The following is a 21,052-nucleotide window of genomic DNA, read 5'->3' as shown; positions in this document are numbered from 1 at the left end:
ATTTTTGCGGATCAGTTAAATTGTAATCCAAAATAAAATAATCCGCTTACCCACTAACTGCTTAACAGAATTTGATTAATGGTGGATTGCTTAATGACGATAAAATAATTAATTTGCCAACCAAATCAATTTAGAGCAGCTCATTATGATATTAATTGCGAGCTTATTTTAAAATACTTGCTAACCTTAAGTTGCTGGTCAAATACACATTTTAGCTGACCAAATATATATTTTTGTTCATCAAAATAGGAATATTTTGCAGATCGATTAAATAACACCATGATCGTTACAAAAGTTCGCTCTAAGCGGCCGCGGCTAGCGATCATCGTCTCGCGCACTGATAAGAAACCAGTTTCGTGCGCGCTTAACTACACGATTTAATAACTAAAATATTATCTTCGTAGACATATAAAATACTAATACTGTCATCGTGAAGTGTAAAACTTGTAGTGAACCAGTGATTGATGGTGTGGACTGTGGCAGCTGCAGTAGTCAATTTCACTTTGGGTGCATCGGCGTAGTGGAAACCACCTACAGAAAAATAAACATGGATGCCAGAAATGTCGTGCCGGCCCCGATAATTCACAAGACATATCTACCATTCTCGAGGAGCTGAGAGGTTTTAGGGCAGAGTTCGGCGCCGCTGGGTCAGACATTGAGCGAATCTCCAATTCTGTTGACTCCTTAAATGCAAAGTGGAACGAGATGGAGTCTCGGTTTTCCAGTTTAGAAGACAGAGTAATTGCTCTGGAAAGTAGTTCGAAAGTCGTTTCGAAATTACAATCGGAACTTGCCACCTCAAGTCAAACAATACATAACCTACAAAATGAATTGCATGTGCGCGATCAAAATGCACGAATGAACAACGTCGAAGTATCTGGAATACCGTATAAAAAGGGTGAAAATCTTTTAATGATATTGGACACTATTTACAAAAAAGTCGGTGTACATCTGGAGGCTAACGAGGTGGATTTCATACATCGCGTCCGCCGTTTCGTTAGCAGAAATACTGGTCAAGTTGACACCAACTCGGAAGGCGACGCGACAGGCGAGAGGAGCGTAGGTGAATGTGAATATTAGCAATGTGACGGAACCACGTCCCCCCGCGATCATCCATGTATCCTGCCTATCCCAACCTATCCTAACCATGTGGTCATTAACTGAGGCGTTAAAGTCCAAACTCAAGGTTTGCCTGCGAGCGATGGAGCGCAGTATACTAGGTGTTCGCAGAACTGATAGAATCAGAAACACGAAATTGCGCTCCAGAACTCGAGTTGTAGATGTAGGTGTCCAGACCGCTAAGCTTAAGTGGGACTGGGCTGGGCATGTCTGCCGCATGCACCCTGAAAGGTGGGCCAAAATGGTTACCGAGTGGGACCCACGGAACACCATAGATGGTGCTGGCCGGGGTGCAGGCAGGCCGAAGAGGAGATGGCGGGACGACTTGGACGCATTTTATCCGGATTGGCGGGACACTACAAACGACAGGGTCGAGTGGAGGAAACGAGGGGAGGCCTTTGCCCAGCAGTGGGACACTAAATTAGGCTAGTATAAAAAAAAATGATTTTGTATCGTATTATTTTGTAATGCCTCAACTGCCTTGTACTATAATGGTGCCTTTATACGACTGCTGTTAATAGCTACACACAGTACATATAAACGCCTATGCTATGTTCTTATTTTTAAAATAATGCAAATAAATATCTTTTATCTACAGTGACGGATAAGCTATTAAACGGTTATTATCAAAACGTACGGGGACTACGAACTAAATCGCATAGTTTCTTTTCACAAGTTGCCCTAGCCGATTACGATTTTATCTGTATTACTGAATCCTGGCTGACCTCGAATTTTTATGACAGAGAATATGTTGACGAAAGATACATACTTACACATCTCCTCCACTTAAGAAAATAATCGAAACTCCTGGAATATTTTAAAATTCAGGACAACATTTAAAAATAATCTAACCCCTTACCGTTCCGTTTCGCAGTAATCTCAATCTCACATCCTATGTACATTATTTTATTTTTAATTATAGTTTTAACAGCAATAGAAAACGAATATCTTTTTTTTTTTGGGCGGTAGGCGTAAAAAAAGTGGCATATCACTCTAGAATAATTTATTGTAAAATTATATATTACTTACATTTTGACGCCCCCAACACTTTTAAAATATAGTTTGACTTGTATTAGCACTCAAGTATTATTTGCAGCACTGTAAATGCAATAGTTCTTTAAATTTAGCACTTGCTATCCTGTTGGTCATCCTACTGTCAAAATAATAACCTATCAAGCACAACAACAACACCATGACAAGCTACTTGGACATTGTAGCATCTCAGAAGTCGCTGGAGGCCAATGTGAACAAGATGTTCACCGAGCTTGAGGCCAAACTGAACAAATCACCAGCAGTAAAGGTAACTGTCGCAAGCCTGAGTGAGGAGCTTGTCACCTTCAAAGAACAGACCCTTTCTACGTTAAAACTTCTTCGGAACCAAATCAAAGTACTCAGCGACACTCAGGATGTTCTGGAAATGAGACATCGTAGGAAATATCTCATCTTCAATCGTGTTCCTGAAGATCCCGCTGAAGCGGTTAGTTTGCGGTTTTCAAGCATCATCACTGAGCAACTCAAGATACCGGGCATCACTGAGGCTTCTTTCAAGGCTTGCCATAGGCTTGGTAAGAAGTCTGAAGATCATATTAGGCCAATTCTAGTGCGGTTCAAGGACATGCACAAGAAATCTTCGGTTTGGAGGAAGAAGACTATGTGCAAAGGTACGGGATACACTATTTCCGAGTTCCTCACTCCTCAGAGGCAGGCGTTGTTCATTCAGGCACGTAAGGCATTTGGAATGCGAAGCTGTTGGTCGCAAGATGGCATCATATTCGTCGAAGTGGCTTCCGGCCGACGTGAGCGCGTTGGATCTGAGGAGGACATTGAGCGCCTGAAGGAGCCTAATAGCAGCGTACAGCCACCGCTGTCGACTTCTACTCCTGAGCCCGGTGCCGCTGCTGCGGTGAATACTGCGTCGGCGACCCTCGTCGGTGAAAGCATCAAGTCTAAGCGCAGATGAAGTCGGTGTGTTCGTTTTCTATAATTGTTCGTGTTTTGCTTACATTTAACTTTGTGTATACTAAATAAGGCCTTATAAACACTCTAATTCTACCTTTAATCGATTATGGTGATGTGTGTTATCCGGACCTATCTGAAGAACGTCTCAATAAGTTGGATCGCCTTCTCAATAACTGCATCCGTTTCATTTTTGCCTGCGCAAATACGATCATGTCTCTGCATATCGCTCTCAGCTTGGCTGGCTTCCCATCCGTCAACGACGCAGTGCCCGCATGCTTTGCTCTCTATACTCTGTGCTCACCGATCCAAACTCTCCTGTATACCTCAAGTCCCTCTTTCAATACTACGGCGTTTCTCGTGACCGTCAGCTTCGCTCTTCTGGCAATATGTCTTTATCTATCCCTCCACATCACACTGGCTTCATGTCAAACTCGTTCTGCGTGCAGGTCGCGCGCCTTTGGAACCGACTCCCCCTTAATATTAAAAAAGCCCCAAATAAGTTCGCTTTTAAGAAATCAATACGTGCTTTCTTTGCTGATAGAATGAAGGATTCTTAGTTTTAGTTTTATAATTTATATATTATATTGTATATATTAGGTATATGTATATGTATTATATATATTGTATATGTATTTTGATGGTCTTGCATATGTATATTAAATTTTAATTTAGCTTTGCGTATTATATTTTGTTAGTAGTAGTAGCACCGCCCACAATCTCTCTGCTTTGCCCTAAGGTTGAATGGTAGATAATGCTTTTGGCATTAAGTCCACCTTTTGTACGATAAGTATTTCTTTTGTGCAATAAAGATTAAATAAATATCTTGTTAAAGTACTTTATAGGTATATTAAATTAAGAGTTACATCACATATTTTCTCAATGCGGGAGGGGTATACGAGTACCATGTCTTGTTGACAGAGCGATAAGAGTGTGCGAGTTTCAGATATACCTCCTGTCAACTTTGAATCAAGAACAATATGTTATTATTTTACTAATGTAAAATATATACGTGAATCTCCCTATCTTGTTTCCCTTTATGGTCTCACCAAAACAAGGTGAGCGAGGAAAGTTTTAACAATATTTGAATAAACTTGGGTAGCATTAGGGGCCGCAAAAGTTATGCGACTCCAACACCCACGATCTCACGTGACTACCTGAAACTTAGCTATTTTATCTTTATATTCATTTTCATAAATAAACCCTTTAACATTGTATTTACATGCCAAGTCTGGCGATACTTGCATATGTAGTGGAAAAATCTTACGAGTGTTCGGTTTCTGCATGCAACTTAATATTTACTTCTTGCATTTGTCATTATTTAATCTAAGTGGCATGGAAATATGAGCATTTCATTTCCTACGTGTTATTTACAGTTATAAGTAGGTACTTACAATTACAGCAAAGTAGTACGTGACAGTTCTTGCAGTGAGGACACATTCTTGGAGTGAGGAACATTTTAACCCTCAACACATTTATGTGACATAAAATGAAATTACGTGAAGAATTCCCGTTTAAGCTGTTGGCTTCTGGCCAGATCCTATCTCCTAGCAATAAAACTACTTCTTCTTAATGAAGTTGCATTCTAACCTTGTACTAAATAAAAAATATACCTACATACACATCGATTCTCAAGAGCTGACCAGAATTGACTAGGTATTATGAAAATATCGACTGTTCAGTACAAATCTTGGGTTCAGGTATGTTTGCGTAGGTATCTTCATGTTTATTTACGTATCTACCTGTTTTAATTTCAGATATAAGGAATTTGGTGTCATCGAAAACAATATTGAACAGTGATAAAAACAACAGTGATTATATAGGTTGTCGAGTATAATAAGGTAGTGCAGCTACTACTAGAGATGAGCGACGGGTAAATACCTGGGATCTTCCCCATACCCCATATCACATGGGAAATTATCAAATTTAACCTGTACACACATTTTCTACCCGAATGAGTGGATATATATAAAAAATAAGAAGGGAGAAAGTAGGTACAAACTACTTTTCATCACACTTGCTCGAAAAAGATCTTATTAAATTTCATGCAGGTGTACTGAAGGCCTATATAGTTCCCGCAGGCTGTCGGGAATTATAGACCTCGTTTGCGACGTCTCGCTTACTCCCCTCGTTGCACAATGTAGTCAATCTACTATCATTGACATTCGTATAGTTCCACACAAAAATTTAATATTTGTAGGTAAAAGTAAAATCTACCAAGAAAATGGGCAAAATGTTTAAACAGGACCTTTGGGAGGCGTGCGCGTGGCCGAAGCCAACACATAGTCCCTTTTGACTTTTAAATGAAATGTAAAGGCGAGATTCCACCAGTGCGCGGCACAATCATTTTTGTACTGAATATGCTTGTGCCGCACAGTGCCGCACTGGTAAAAACCCGCCTTAGGGGGATCCCATGCCCCAATGACCTTCGATCTGAATCCCTTAGTTTTCTAATGTTATTTGTAGTATAAGCAATATAGACATATTTACTTCAATGTTCATTGTTTTCGAGATATTTGGCATCAAAGTTGAACAATTTTAGGCCAAAAAACTTTTTCTCTGGCCATAACTTTTGTGTAAATTAGTTTAAAATTAAAACCTTAGACTAATTTTTAGAGACTTTAAAGAAGAACCGAAATATGTAGATTTCGTATAGGTATGTAAGATCATTCACGGCAATCGAGATACGAAAAAAGTGTTTTTTAGACAATGTTAAAAAAATAATAAATAAATAAGTATACATTTCTTTCAAAGGCCGGTAGACAAAAATGGAGATAAAAGATTGAAGAACCGGTAGCCGTTTGTCTTATAATTCTATATGTAGTGCAAAAGTCGGATATACGATTCAAAACTAAGCTCCGAACGGCGGTGTCATGGGACGCACACAGATGCAGCACCCGCTAGGTAACTAAGGTGCGGGTAATGAAATTACTAAGTCTAATAAGTCGCTCTAGACATTTTATTTGTGAAATTATAAGGATTAAGTGCCGAGATTTCGTATGCAGGAAAAACAGCAAATTTCTTAGCTAGTACGAGTAGCAACTTTAGAAATAGTAATAGGGACCTGTTTTAACCCTTTGGGTACGGAACCCTAAAAACTAGTGATTTAATATTAAAGTTTATTTTTCGACGGCAACTCGAAATGTTTTCATAAAGGCTTATCTAATTTTGTATGGTTTTCATATAGAAATAAGGCCTTTTGAAAATACACCCCGGACAATTATTTTTGACACCCGGTTTATAGGGTTTTATAATATGTAGATAATTAAATTAGTTTTAGGTCCTTAACATGAGGATAACTAAATACAAGTCAGCCTGTATATAACTCGCTTGGACCGATAACTGACCGTCCGTACCCTTTAAACAAACAACTAATTTCGAGGCGTAAGATAGGTAGGTCAGGAATGGCTAGATGCACAAGGTAGTACAGCCCTAAGGGCATAGGTATTAACGCGACAGCTAGGACGCGAGGGCTTCATGCAGTCTCTTTATTTCTACCAGAACGAGGTTTTATCACAGAGTGACCAGCCAGGGCTTCACCTCAATAATGACAACAATTTGTTTGATATCTGTACATATTTAATCTATTCTTTTCCGTTAAATATCCCAAGCAATCCCAAACATTTAGTTGGTTTAAAAAAAAATAGGCAGTATAGGCATATTAAATCTCTCTAATTTTCAATTTTCTCTGGTGCACAAAGCGAGGAAAGATTAAAAACCAGTTAACGACGTCTTCTTCCAACTCTCTGTCCGGAGTATAATAAGTTGAAAAGTACCGATATCAATCTTAATTAAGACTGCATTTTTGATAACAATTTTTAACTTCTTAAATAGGAAGATTCAATGATTTAGGTACAATTACTTTTTAAAACTATAGACGCGGTTATTAATATTATTATATAACTACTTAGGTTAGGTTAGTTCTTCAGTCACATTCGATATTTTTCGACGGAACACTTGACGTATTACAAAGAAATGAAGGTTTTTTTTACGCGATTTCGTGGTTGGTCCCATAGGAAAAGTTGCTCAGTATAATCCCAAAACCTCCCTGGTAACGGGATTGCACTTATTTTTTTGCCACCGTGTATATGGGGAAGACAAACCATAACATTTTGAAACTAATATTCATACATGTGATAACTCGGGGCACGAATACTAAAGTGATGTTTATTATTATAATTCGGTTTTCTGAACTCTTTACAAAGCTAATAGTAACGGAAACGGCTTCAGAACTGGCTGGCTGGAATATGACGGACTTGCCTTGAACCGCCTTAGGCGGACTTTCCGACTAGTATACTTTCAAACAAGCTTCCATATTTCGAAACCTACGAAACTACACTAATTTAATCGTTTTGACATATATTAAATAATAACGCGGTTATTAAATTACAAAACAAATTATATTTTCACATCACCTATTCGAAAAGGGAACTTTTCTTCCCTGCTGGGAGGGATCAAAGTGGCACTTTTCTGTTCAAGGACATTTTGTTGCCAGTATGAAATATAGACACAAAGACATATGGAATTAGTATGCATATAATCGATTACAATTTCTTTATTATCGATTACGTGCATACAATTTTTCTAACTTAAATAATATTTTGTTGTAATTGTAAACAATAAATGTAATTAGCGTATTTTAAATTAATTATTAGCATATTTATATTAAGTAAATTAATTAATTAGCGTAATATTTACAAAGTAACGTAAAAAACATTAGTTTAATAATTTAATTTTTATTTTAACATATTAGGTCTCCTTAAACGCAGCCATACTTGTCTATGCTATTTAAAAAGTTTATATTTAAAAAGTTTTGTACAAATATTTCACAAAGCATAATTATGCGGTTCTGTATTCTGTATACATTTGTAAATACTTAGTTTAAATCAATAACTTTATAATAATAAATATAAGTGATATTAGTCTTCAATCTTCATAGTGTTCTTCCGAAGATTTGGTATTTGGTTCATAGGGGAAAGAGCTAATTTGTTACCAGAAAAATCTACAAAAATAATGTACTTGATTTTCATTGTATCATTTTAGGTGTTTGCTGCTGTCTTTGACAAGATATTAGGTACATAATTGTGAGCTATATTATGTACCTATAATATATAATTATGAGATAGGTACTTTTAATTTATCAGTACAGTCACGTCTGAAAATATCGATACGGACAAAGTGCCAGAAGTATGTACCTATACTAAGGTCGTGTTATGTACTTATACATATTTTCGGCACTTTGTCCGTATCGATCTTTGCTTAAAATAATAATGTTTTGAAACCTAATATATGTATGTAATTTCCTCATAGGTGATGTGAAAAGCAGTATGTGTCACATGGTAGCAAAATTATTTTCACCTTGGGCGGTTAACACTTGAATCCCTCACTACGCTCAGGATTATATGTTAGAATCCTCTGCTTCGTTTAGGATTCAATTGTACACCCTCGCCGTAAATATGTAATTTTGCTCCCTTGTGACACAATCTACTATTTTGTACCCAAGCCTCGTTGTACTCGCTACTCAAATTCAAATAAAATCCCGAATAAATTCGAAAGTTGACTTGGTCCAGTGTTTGTCCGAACGATATTATAGGTTTTCGTTGATATAGAGATAAAAATAGGGCAATTTACTGATATAGGTAACTGCCGAACATAGTTTTAGTAATATGTAGTCGGGCACGCCTTACTTAAACTTCCCCTTCTTCTTCTTTGACAAAGGACTAAAGCACAGTTCAACAAAGATCCCTGTAATATAGTGTCATTACAATAATGGTTGAAAATAGATGTGCCCCACCCCACCAAGCTAAGTGCATAAGCGCGTAAAGTAGCGGTGACCCGAGCGCTCTAGTTGAATACGGTTCTACTTATGTTCATGTAAAGTGTGTAAGGTAAATCACGGGCCTGACGATTGTAGTAGATGTGGTAACTTTATTCAACAAATGAATTAATTTTGTAAATATTGAGTATGCTTAAAATAAAAACAAGTTTATATTTAATTATGAAGTTTTGTTTTAATTTTATGGCTATTTTAAACTAGGACACTTAATCTGCCCAACCTTGTATATTATTACCCCTTTCAATAAACGCAGATATTTATTAAAAGAAACAAATTACCCCGAGCATATTACATAGTAAATAATCCGTTGCGGATACTACAGTCTATTAATTACCTAAAAAAAGAAATTTTGAGAGGAAGTACAGTGCATGCAATTTAATGTCACATCAATAAAGCTTTATATTTTAAGCATTTAAACGATAAAGATAAAACACTGCACGAAAATAAATCGCCATCGGATTTTAATTTATTATATTGAACAAAATATAAGTTAAACCGTGATATTGCTGCGAGCCATTATCGTCTCATAAAATTCATAGCACTGTTACTGCGCCCGAGGCTTAGAACACTTTGCAGAGCTGAAGAAGTTTCTTTTAATCTTCTTTTAATGAACTTACAGCCTCAGCCAGGTAGGACACTACCGAGCGTCGACAAATCCCACTTTTAAAAGAAATATTCGGTATGAAGAAACATCGCACACTTTTAATAATAGACTAACGAGGTCTATTCACTCAAAGTTGTAATGAACTTTGTAAATAAAATACAAAGATTTTTTTTAATTTAGTACATTCTTGAATTTATATGAAACTTTAGAAATGCTAACCTAGGTGTATAATTTGTCTAAATCTTGAACCATGAACTCGCACACACGAAGATTCCGAACGTAATATAGAAAGAAATGACGTCGCAAATGGAAGAAATATTGCTAAGAATTGAGGCTCGAAATGGCTCTTAGGATAGGACATAATGTTCGGTCAGTGTAGGAAAAAAAGACATAGCCATAGTGTATGGGCACGTAACGTAAGGCGCGCCAAAGTCGGGTGTTAAAGGAACCAGCGAGCTGTGGGCTCCGATTCCGATAAACGTTTTGGTCAGCACTCATATATCAAGCCGATGACGCTTTTCAGAATGCCAGCGGACCCGTTTTTTCACTATACGACGGATAAAGATGTCGAATCGAGTGTTCCATTTCATGTCGCGGGATGTTCAGTAGAAATAATAATTACATCTTTTGGAGCATGGCACAAAATGTTCATGTAATATAATAATATTTATACCGGCATTTAAAATGCGTTATTGGCTAATAAGCTCGTAGCGCGTAGCACGCGCTGGCACTGAATGTGTTAAGGTTCAAAATTCCAAAACAAAACAACTTAATCTGGATCTCAGGAGGCTAGAGGGCGAAACTTTCAGCCCTTATATCTTCAAAAGCAGACCCTTCAGGTAAAGACGGGAAACTTCTTCATGGACGGGAGATAGAGGGTTACCACACCATATAACCCCTTGATGATACCGGCGGGACTCATTTCTGAGTTTTAGCGGCACGCACATTGTAACTTTCTTTTATAATATATATATATATGGATTGATTATTGCACGTCTCCTACTATCAATACAAAGCCATACAATATATCACATAAATATTTCTCTCTTATGTTTAGTTAAACAAAACATACCTAAATGCCTGTTTGCTTGTTTAACAGGTGCCATATTCGACCAAAACACCGAGGAGATTCAAAACGTGTTTAAGTACGCAATGAACACTCATAACCAAAACATCAGCAGTCGTCGTCTGGAGTTGCAGGCATACGTAGACGTCATCAATACTGCGGATGCATTCAAGCTCAGTCGGCTCAGTAAGTATCATCTTATAATATAAATAAATACTGATTTACGGTAATAGAATTACTTCTCAAAAGACTAGCGGCTACCACACATATACAGGGTTGGGCAGATTAAGTGTCCTAGTTTTGTAATACCATTTTACTTAAATATAGCGGAACTTTTATTAGGTAACTATATTATTTTTTGTTAATCGAGCATGTATGCGTCTTTATGATTTCTAGACGTGAGTTTGATATATATTAACAAGTTTTGGAAACAAAGCAAATTATTTCATTAAATATTTTGATTTGTGTTTTTGAAGTAGTCACACTACTATATATAAATTATAAACTGTAATAGATGTCACTGGAGGGCCTAGTCACTTTTTCTTCTAACGACATTTAAAGACATCTATTACAGTTGACATATTATATATTGTTTTGAACATGGACGCGAATCGCTAGCTCGTTGTAAATGTATACAGTGCGAGATATTTAAGAAGCTTAAACATTTAGATATTAATGCAAGGTTCATATCTCGGAAAAATATAGAGTAGGCTTAAAATAAAAACATTTAATAAATATATTAAACCGGGTCACTCACGTTTATAAAGTCGATTTGCTCGACATGTTTCGCTCCATAACGAGGAGCATTTTCACAGAGCGGTCGCGTTGGTAGCCCGACGCAGACTGCGCTGCGGGCTGCAGCCCTCCGCGATCGATTACTCGGTGCGGGCGACGGCGGCGGCAGGGGAGACGAGAAACTACCCTCGTCTGGCATTATTGTCAAATGATGAGTTGCACACAGCACTCACTACGTCATTCGCTAAAGGATCGTCCACACTGACCAATGGCGTAGTACGTAACACAGTTTTCCAGCTTGAAGGCACTGACTGATGTATTCACTCCACGATTATTTTTAATCGTCGTACATATTGTATATATTGTAATAAATACTTAGGTTAAGAATTACATCTAATATTTGCGTTGCTTGTGGACGGTTGAATTTTCCACATTCTCTACATTCATGTAGATGTAACAACTTTACTGTAATCTGACCCTATTCACGCAATAAATAATTTATGATTTATGACCAATCACAATCACGGTTGAAATACGGAAGACAACATTTTTTAGACTAGACTCAAATTAGTCTGATTTGTCCAAAAGGTGGGATTTTTTCGATAGCGATTCAAAGGGCTAGTGCCTAGTGGAGGTAACGGCAACACTTTTCAGCCCGGCAACATCGGGTTTCTAGGAGCGTAGGAACCCCACTACAAGGATCAGAAGTCAAACTGCGGTCCGCTATTTTTGCAAACGGAACTTCACTGAGAGCCCGGTCTATTAGGGCTCGTGTCGTCGTGTCCATAAGTTTCAAGGTGAATAAGCGGCACCGACAAGCACGAGATCACCAACAGATCGCAATTGCTTTCTTAAGGCAACTAAGAAAATGGTTGGGTGTAAGGGCTTCAGAAGAGCCCTGCTCTACTTCCGCTAGGAAATTGCTTAAAGTTCCTCAGGGTGCACGTTCTTTCAAAATTACACGAAGAGCGCTTTAAAGTTCGAATCAAGCGCTCCCACGTCCCCCCCCCCCTCGCACCAACAAAAAGTTATCAGATGTAATTTAGACCCAAGCTTCTAACTCTACACGCCCTAATTCTACAAGCCCTAACTTCACAAGCTAAATTTTTGAGGATACCTAGGACCTTTTCACTAATCTATGTAAACAACGTCAGACAATGTTGTCAGTCACCCAGTTATTGGCTTTCTGACCCTGGCGATAGCAATACACAATCCTTTGACGCGCTTGCTTTAAATACCAATCGTAACAAAGCAGTTCGCACGAGTTTGTGAAAAATGTTTCATTTCAACCCCGGCTTTACACTCAGAATATGTGCCCGAGCGGCGTTTATTGGTATTGTTGTCACTCAACGATCCTGTAAGGACAATTATTCTTGCTATGCGATATAACACGCGTTACTGCTTGAAATCTCGTCATGTTCGATGTGTCTTCGCATTGTATTTTGTCCCATTCAATGCTTTAAAAATAGTTAATGTCATACATAAACGATAGTTTTGTTTCTTGATTTAATAATTTAATGTAACTGATTATAGGTACCTGTTAAAATAGAATACTTCTATTATAGTACCTAAGTAGGTACATATAATTTTTATCATTTACAATGTTACTTGATAAATCTTAACCATCCTTAGTCGCCCCCAACCAAGTCGAGCCATTACAAAATATTTATCTCAAAAATAAAAGCCTGTTCCTTAAAACACCCTTATTGCCTTTTACTTAATTTTGCTCAAGTAGCAACTAAGAGAAACAAAAGAAAACCCCTGATATCGCCAACCTTATCGCAATGCTTTATATTGCTTCCAAAGGGGCCGTCTAGTGCTATCAATGAAAGAACACGACTTAATTGTGACAGATAGATGTAAGCCTAGGTCATATTTTATCTCTCGTAAAATAAGATGGACAAAATAGTGACACGGAAATTAAAAGAGAAAACAAAAGCCGTGAAAGAGGATGGTGCGGCAGTCGGTGGCAGTGGCTTTCGGTTAACGGCGAGGTCGGCGAGTATTTTCCGGTGGCGGCAACTGCCGCGTCACTACAAGGACTCACACTGGCGCAAAGCATTTGCTATTTCATTATTTTGCAAACAACTAAATCGGACGCAATTAAATATTTTTCTTCAAAACTGCAATCATAAAAATAGATATTTTTAAATTACTACTTTTGAATTACTATTATTTTAAATTGACTACGTTGCACTCGGCGATTACGAAAAAGCGAGCCAGTTTGTATATCTTGGGTTGATAACTAGTGCCGTAGTAGATACGCCGCAGAGCTGGCAAGGCTAGCCCGGTTTCCAGCGCGAGCGGAGCGGACTCATTAATGACTTAGTTTAACTCGCAACAGTAACTACGTACTTGTATTTCCACCAAGAAAGAGTCGAGCGGAAATGACAAAGCGAGCAAAAAGAGTTGAAATGAACTCGCTCAGTTCTTGAGAGCTGAGCGGTGTCATTACGAAGCTCGATCAACTCGAAATGGTAAATTACATAGGAGCGTTTCTACAGAGAAAGAGGTAAGCGGAGCGAGTCAAACGAGTTAAAATGGGTCCGCTGCGTCAAGGTCCGGCCGAATAGTTTAAAAAGGACTCGTTGTTGTCTCTGCGCCCCTTCCCCTTCCCCGCCGTCGTCGCGAAGCATATAACTATAAAAACGGATTATATCGCGTATATTGAATTTATAATACATCCCGACGTTTCGAACCCTTTACAGCGTTCTTGGTCAACGGGTGACTGAGGAAAAACTACAAAGTGCAAAAATACCCACACAAAAAATAATAATGAACCATCATAAACTATAAACTGATTGGTTGTAAAATGTTGTAAATGCAAAATCGGTTCATAAGGCTAGTTATACAAAACAACAATTTTTTTTAAGTATATATATATATATATATATATATATATATATATATATATATATACTATATATATACGCGATAAAGCTACGCCGGCTCCAACCCTACACCTCGGACCCGAGAAGATTTAATTCCCTCCTAAATTGTAGGAGGGTAGCCCAATATGGGACCGGCAACAAACTCGGCGGGATGTATTATAAATTCAATATACGCGATATAATCGGTTTTCAGTTTTATTTCATGATATCGTTATAATGAATAACCACTGGGTACATGGACACATTGGCCACCCTACTTCTATTGAAGGGAATTCTGGAAAAAGCTTTTGATCGTATACCGAGAGACCTGATATGGGCAGCACTAAGAGAACAATCTGTACCTGAACAGTACATTGATCTAATAAAAGATATGTACCACGACGTTACCACAAGAGTGCGCAGCCCCGCAGGATTGAGCGAAGCTTTTCAGGTTAAGGTAGGAGTAAGGCATCAGGGTTCAACCATGAGCCCACTTTTGTTCAATAGTGTCATGAACTTTGTCAGCGAAGATCTGCAGCGACCAGCTCCTTGGACATTATTATACGCTGATGACATAGTGCTCGTATCGGAGACCTTTGATGACCTACAAGATCAGCTGACCCAGTGATGCAACCGGCTCGAAAGTAAGGGAATCAGAATAAGCCGCAAGAAAACCGAGTACATGTGCTGCAATCTCTCTGGCTCATCGGTGGATAGACCATCACCACTAGTAGATAATATCCCCATCAATAAAGTTACCAAATTCAAATACCTTGGGTCGATAATAACAAGTGACTTGAACACCCAGGCAGACATAGAAAACAGGATCCAGGCAGGTTGGCAAAAATGGAGAGCGTTAACAGGGGTGCTGTGTGATGCTCGAATGCCGATCCAAGTAAAAGGTAACGTCTACAAAAGAGCTGTACGTCCGGCGCTTCTGTATGGTGCAGAATGCTGGCCAATGCCTAAGGAGGAAGAGCACGTAATGCACTGCACAGAAATGCGCATGCTCCGATGGGCAGGAGGAGTGACGCTGATGGACAGGGTCCGGAATAACCGTATCCGTGGAACGTTCAAGGTTGCACCTATTGCCGAAAAAATGTGCACGAGCCGACTGCGCTGGTTTGGCCACGTGATGCGAAGAGACGACCGCCACATGACTAAGAGAGCCCTAAATGACATTCCTGAAAGTAGAAGGGGCAGAGGCCGGCCCCCTACGACATGGATGAGCACAGTGTCGAAAGATTTGAGGACGATAGGCGCAAGCCCTGACATGACGCAAAACAGAGAAGAATGGCGCAAAATGATAGAGAGCCGACCCCAAACCCTAGGATATGGGATAAAGGCTAAGATGATGATGATGATGATATCATCAGATGTTTAGGCTAAGATAAGATATCCCATAATATAATCATTATTTTAAATAAGAATTTAACAAAAGAAACTGTCTAATAATATTTAAATAATGAGTACTTATCTCACTTTTCACTTCATAAAATTTAAGATAAAATTGTACACTTACCTAAAGCCACATTTTAAACACCTATTTGAATATCGAAATAACTAATTCAATTTAACAGTCCCAACAGACACCGATATTGACAACGGCTCAATCGCCCCCACCCTATTGTAATTGCACCCTAATGCAATTACCCTAAAAGCCTGTCAGTGAAGCTAAATTTAATGAACTTGAAAATAAAGTGAACGTCCGAATTAATCCATCTCTTCTTCGGTAGTTACAGTAGCGGCAAATAATCTATCAATTCTTTTTAGATACATTTGCATATATTTTTTAATAATTTAACAAAAACGGCTCCACCGAATTCGATGAAATTCACAATGCAGGGGCGTATAAAAATGACAATGCGATTAGGCTAGAGTTCATTTAAAAAAAAATCGTTTGCCCGAGTTTTCGCGGTAGCCTGGTGGGTACTAAATTGTAAAGTAATGATGCGATTTAATTTTTAAACCAGAGGCTAAGGAGGTAGGAAAAGAGATCCATCTAGGTTTTATTATTGGTAAATTTAGATTTTGAGTGTTTTTAAAATAAGAAATACAATATTTATAAATTTTATAACACATTAATTGGGGTGTGTAGAGTCCCCAATCCGCATTGTGCTAACGTGGTTGCCCACGTTGCCACGTAATTATATATATATATATATGTTAGCGCTCGGCTTCCTTAAGAGCGCTATTCGTTGTAATTTGCGTCTATTACCAACCTGTCAACCGGACATTTCACCCAGTTTGACGGTTAGTAGTTTTTTTTCACAAGCGTTAATCTGGTTTGTCGGTTAGTAGTAGGCTTTCCTGACCCACACCCTGGTTGTAAGGTTGGTACTTTTTTTCTTAATTAACCACCAAGCTGGCAACTTGGGTGTCAGTTAGTATTTTTTTCCTAATTTGCCAATTAATTTGCCAACCAGGTGGTCAGTTAGTAAATTATTTTCAGCAGACCAACCAGGTATGCCAACCAGACGGTCAGTTAGTACATCTTTCCCAGCAGATCAACCAGGCATGCCGACCAGGTGGTCAGTTAGAACATTTTTCCCAGCAGACCAACCTAGCATGCCGACCAGGTGGTCAGTTAGAGCATTTTTCGCAGCAGACCAACCACACATACGCTGGTTGGTCAGTTAGTACATTATTCTCAGCAGACCAGCCAGACACTTGCTGGTTGGCCAGTTAGCGTATTTTTCCTTACATACCAACCAAGTTCACACCTTAATAACAAATAAATAACTAATTATCATTTTACAGCATCTATTAATCGTATGAGTAAGGAAAAACAAAACTATATTCTTATTATAATAAAATATAGTCAAAGAATCTTCACTCGTTTCTCTTCAGAGCGTTTCTAAAAATTTTGACCGTTTTTCGTGATAGTGAATTTTTTGGTAAATTTTATGTTTTTCTACTCAGAATCACGAGCTCATTCGATAATATATGCAAGAAAAAGAATGTCCTGTGGTTTTTTTTCTATTGTGTTACCATCTCCAATACATTTTATATGAAGGTAACACAATTAAATAGGAAATCAAAAGAATTTATGGAAGTTTATGAGGCATTTTTTTTGCTTATTGTGATGAATAGAGCTCGTGATTCTGAGTAGAAAAACATAAACTTTACCGAAAATTTTAAAATCAAGAAAAGTGGACAAAATTTTTAGAGCGTTTCTTAAAATTGTGTCCTGTTCACTTCAAAATTTGGTCATTCTTCAGTTAATATCATAGACATCCATTTGTATGTTCTATGGTAAATACTGCTTAAATTTAAATTAAACTTATTTCATTTTATGCAAATAATGTCCGACGGAAATTTCACCATTCAAAAGCTGCTTCTGGCATTTGAGTATATACATATCGATTTTAATTTGTGATACAGACCATACAGTAGGCGGTATCTTGTTTAATATCTGTACCTGTGTGTGTATCTGTTTACTACAAACAGCATAGTATGCAGTCTTTCAGCAAGAAATTCAGTAATTGTATAATGTCTACTCTCTATCTTGATATATTACTATTTAATTTGAAGTTCCATCCTTCCAAAAAGTTTGTGGTTCGATGACGTTCACCAAAGACCGACGAAATATTTATAAAATCTGCACTCCGAAGTCAAAAATCTTGAAAATATTTAAATAATTTTGGCACTCTCACTATGTCTTGAAGTTCCAACCTTCATGGATTTTATTAAAGGGTAGCAATGTAGCAACGACAGCACAGCAGTAAGAGCTACAATCCGCCGTGTATTTTTATCGGTGGTAAGCCCCAGTTCCCTAGCTGTATATCATATTGACTTATTTGAATGATAGTAACAGCCGTTGAGCTCTATTTCTGCGAAAACTTGGGTAATAGCTTGCATGGCATGGCCCGCTTCTTTGTTTCTATGATAATACATCCGAATCTTGACATTGCGAAACGGAGGAATTTCGCATATAAGATCTATGCCTTCATCTTGAAGAGTACTAACAGTACTCTGGTAGATTTGTGGTAACGGAACGCCATCTAATTGTTTGCTTTTTTTAACACAGACGTCAAGTTATATAACAATATTTTTATTATAATTTTGAAGACACGTGTGTGACTTTTCTTTTTAAATATTTGTGTCCTGTTAACAAAATAAAAATATTTAGTTAAACTGCCTAAAATTTATTACATGAACAGATTTTGTGACAGTAATAAAAATATCTAGTATTCGTACCGAAATTTCCCATACACTTTATTTTCTTACACTGGGAACAAACCCAAAACACGTTTTTGTTTTTATTTTCCTTTTTTTGTGGTATTGATATCCATCATGAAGTTAAACAGAGCCGCCGCGCCGTTGCGAGATATGTAATCTAATTTATTCATTCTTGCATTATAATAATGTACCTATATGCTCACGACAAACCATGATGACAATGACATAAATTTTGAAGCAATTTCTTAATCATGACACCTACAAACAACAACCGTCTGTTTTACTACACTAAAAAAATTGCCAGCTTTTTATAATTTGTACTTTAATACCTTCGAGTTTGTAAGCACTTGTAAGCCACATAAAGTCATACCTGGGCCGAGATATGACCAAGGAATATAAAAGCGATGCAGATAAAATGTGGTCCAACTTCGAGAAAAAGTGCACTAAGGAAGCAGCAAACATCCTAGGAATGTCAAAGGGTGGGCTTAGCAACAATAAAGACCCCACATGGTGGATGGATGAAGTAAAACTACTTGTGAAGCAGAAGAGAGACCTATTCAAACTATGGCAGAAAACTCAGCTCGAAGAAGATCGTACAGAATACAAACGTGTAAAGAAAATAACCAAGAGCAAAGTGGCACAGTCAATGGCGGAATCCAAGGACAACCTTTATAACAGACTAGAACAAGCACAAACAGATAGCGAAATCTTTAAATTTGCTAAATAGCGCCACCGGTCCACACTAGGTATAAAGGTGAACAAATACATACGGGATAAAGATGGAAAACTCCTAACACAGAATGCAAAGATCAACGCCAGATGGTGCCAATATTACCAGGAACTGTTAAACGAGGAAATTCCCTAGCCAACCTTTACCACCCATCATACCAGTTCAAGGGCCATCGGAAGGCATCAATGTGAGCGAAGATGAGCGCGCAGTAAATAAAATGAAGAACCATAAAGCTACAGGCCGGGGCCAGACGCTGTCCTTCATGCGGCACGGGTGCGTCGGTTCCTCAAAACACGTGATGTGGGGCTACCAGGTGACACATCTATTTATATAAATAAAAGGCTCACTCGTACGAACAGGCGTTTGTTTGGAAAAGCAAAAGAAATGGCCAAAAATTTTCAGTGGAAATATGTTTGGTCCTACAATGGTCGAATCCTTGTACGGAAAGCGGTCGGACTTCTTGCGCATCGTATCAGCTGTGACGCTGACTTAAATAGTGTTTTTTCGAGCGCCCCAGCTGATAAAAATAATAGTTATTTGTTATACAAGGGTGCAAAGTTGTATTTTACCCGCGAGTGTGGAATTGAAACATGAGCAAGCGAAAGGATTCTATAGTTGAACCACGAGCGAAGCGAGTGGTTCTAAAATAGAATCCTGAGCGTAGCGAGTGTTTCAACACACGAGAAGTCAAATACATTTGCACCCGTGTGTAACACAAAACTTTTCTCCTCACTATAGCGAGGAAAGTGCAACATCCACAGGCGTTAGATCATCTTCATCACTGGAATCACTAATTTTTTTACGATATTATAACAAAAAACACCAGAAATTCTGATTTTTACGTGAGTCGGTGAGAAGAACAGTAAAAATTTTGTTGACAATGTTGACATTTCTGTTCTGACGTATGAAATGTCAACGATGCGTTTTGAAATTGCATCGTCTCAACTTGTGCGTTCAGAATTATATTTAACATCATTATAAAAAATCTAACGTTTCTTATGGAATTTTAAGGTTTATGACTTAAAATTATTAAATAAAGCTAAATTTGATATTTTTTATTAAATTCTCAAACCATTTATTTAATGATAATGAATATCGAACGAACCATTATTATGAGCGTTTTACGTTTTGTTATCTGTCAAGCTACTTAAACACGCTCCATCCAAGGTCAAATTACTTTCCCCACTAGTGGATAAAATGCGTTTTTCCCCGCTTGTTTTAAAGGATAATAGACGGCTTTCCGAGCTAGTGAGGAGAAAATGAACTTGTTAATGTGTTTGTCTCCTTAAGGAATTTAATTGTGTTCAGTATTCTGTGTTTTACTATAGAACATGCATGTTATAAGTTTAGTGAATCTAGAATATATGTGTTTATTTTATCTCGTCTAGCAATTGGGATGCTCCTAAAACATTTAAATATTATACTATGCTGCATACCTATTACTTACCCATAATCTATCATCACGCGCAGTTTAATATATATTATACTAAAATTACGTAAAGTAAACAGAAAACATAGAAAAAAAGTTTGTTTAAGGTTGGGATTACTAAACGTACGGTCGTTAAACACGGGGCGTGAGGAATTAATAATAACTTATATACTATAACTTATAAACTATATTTTCCTGCTGACTGATTTTAATGTTGACCTTATGCGATCGAGTAGCACCGTCGCTCAGGATCTTAATGCGTTTTTTAGCGAACATAATCTAGAACAGTTAGTGAAAGAGCCGACACGAATGGGCGACACTTCTACTTCTAGCACACTTCTAGACCTAGTAATAACCGATTCACCTCAGCTATGTACTCGAGTCGAGGTGCATCACAACCAATCAATTAGTGATCATGCTCTTATTGTTACTGAGTTTAAGATCGCAAGTCCGCGGCAGTTACCTCGCTATTGTTATAAACGCGTGCTTAATAATATAAATGAGCTTGCCTTTACAAAAGATTTA

At 37.8% G+C, this 21,052-nt stretch overlaps 1 protein-coding gene across 1 annotated transcript in view; it reads left to right on the top strand.

The window, feature by feature from the left end:
- LOC134754474 (glutamate receptor 1) overlaps nt 1-21,052 on the top strand; it is a 127,245-nt gene that overhangs the window by 5,635 nt on the left and 100,558 nt on the right. Inside the window, exon 2 of the mRNA XM_063690808.1 lies at nt 10,615-10,767. Coding sequence (XP_063546878.1) covers nt 10,615-10,767 — 153 coding nt within the window. The remainder of the gene's footprint in view (nt 1-10,614; nt 10,768-21,052) is intronic.

The sequence above is a fragment of the Cydia strobilella genome, chromosome Z (genome assembly GCF_947568885.1).
Source record: "Cydia strobilella chromosome Z, ilCydStro3.1, whole genome shotgun sequence".
Lineage (NCBI taxonomy): Eukaryota > Metazoa > Arthropoda > Insecta > Lepidoptera > Tortricidae > Cydia > Cydia strobilella.
The sequence above is the reverse complement of the archived record's forward strand: the minus strand, read 5'-3'. Positions and strand labels throughout refer to the sequence as shown.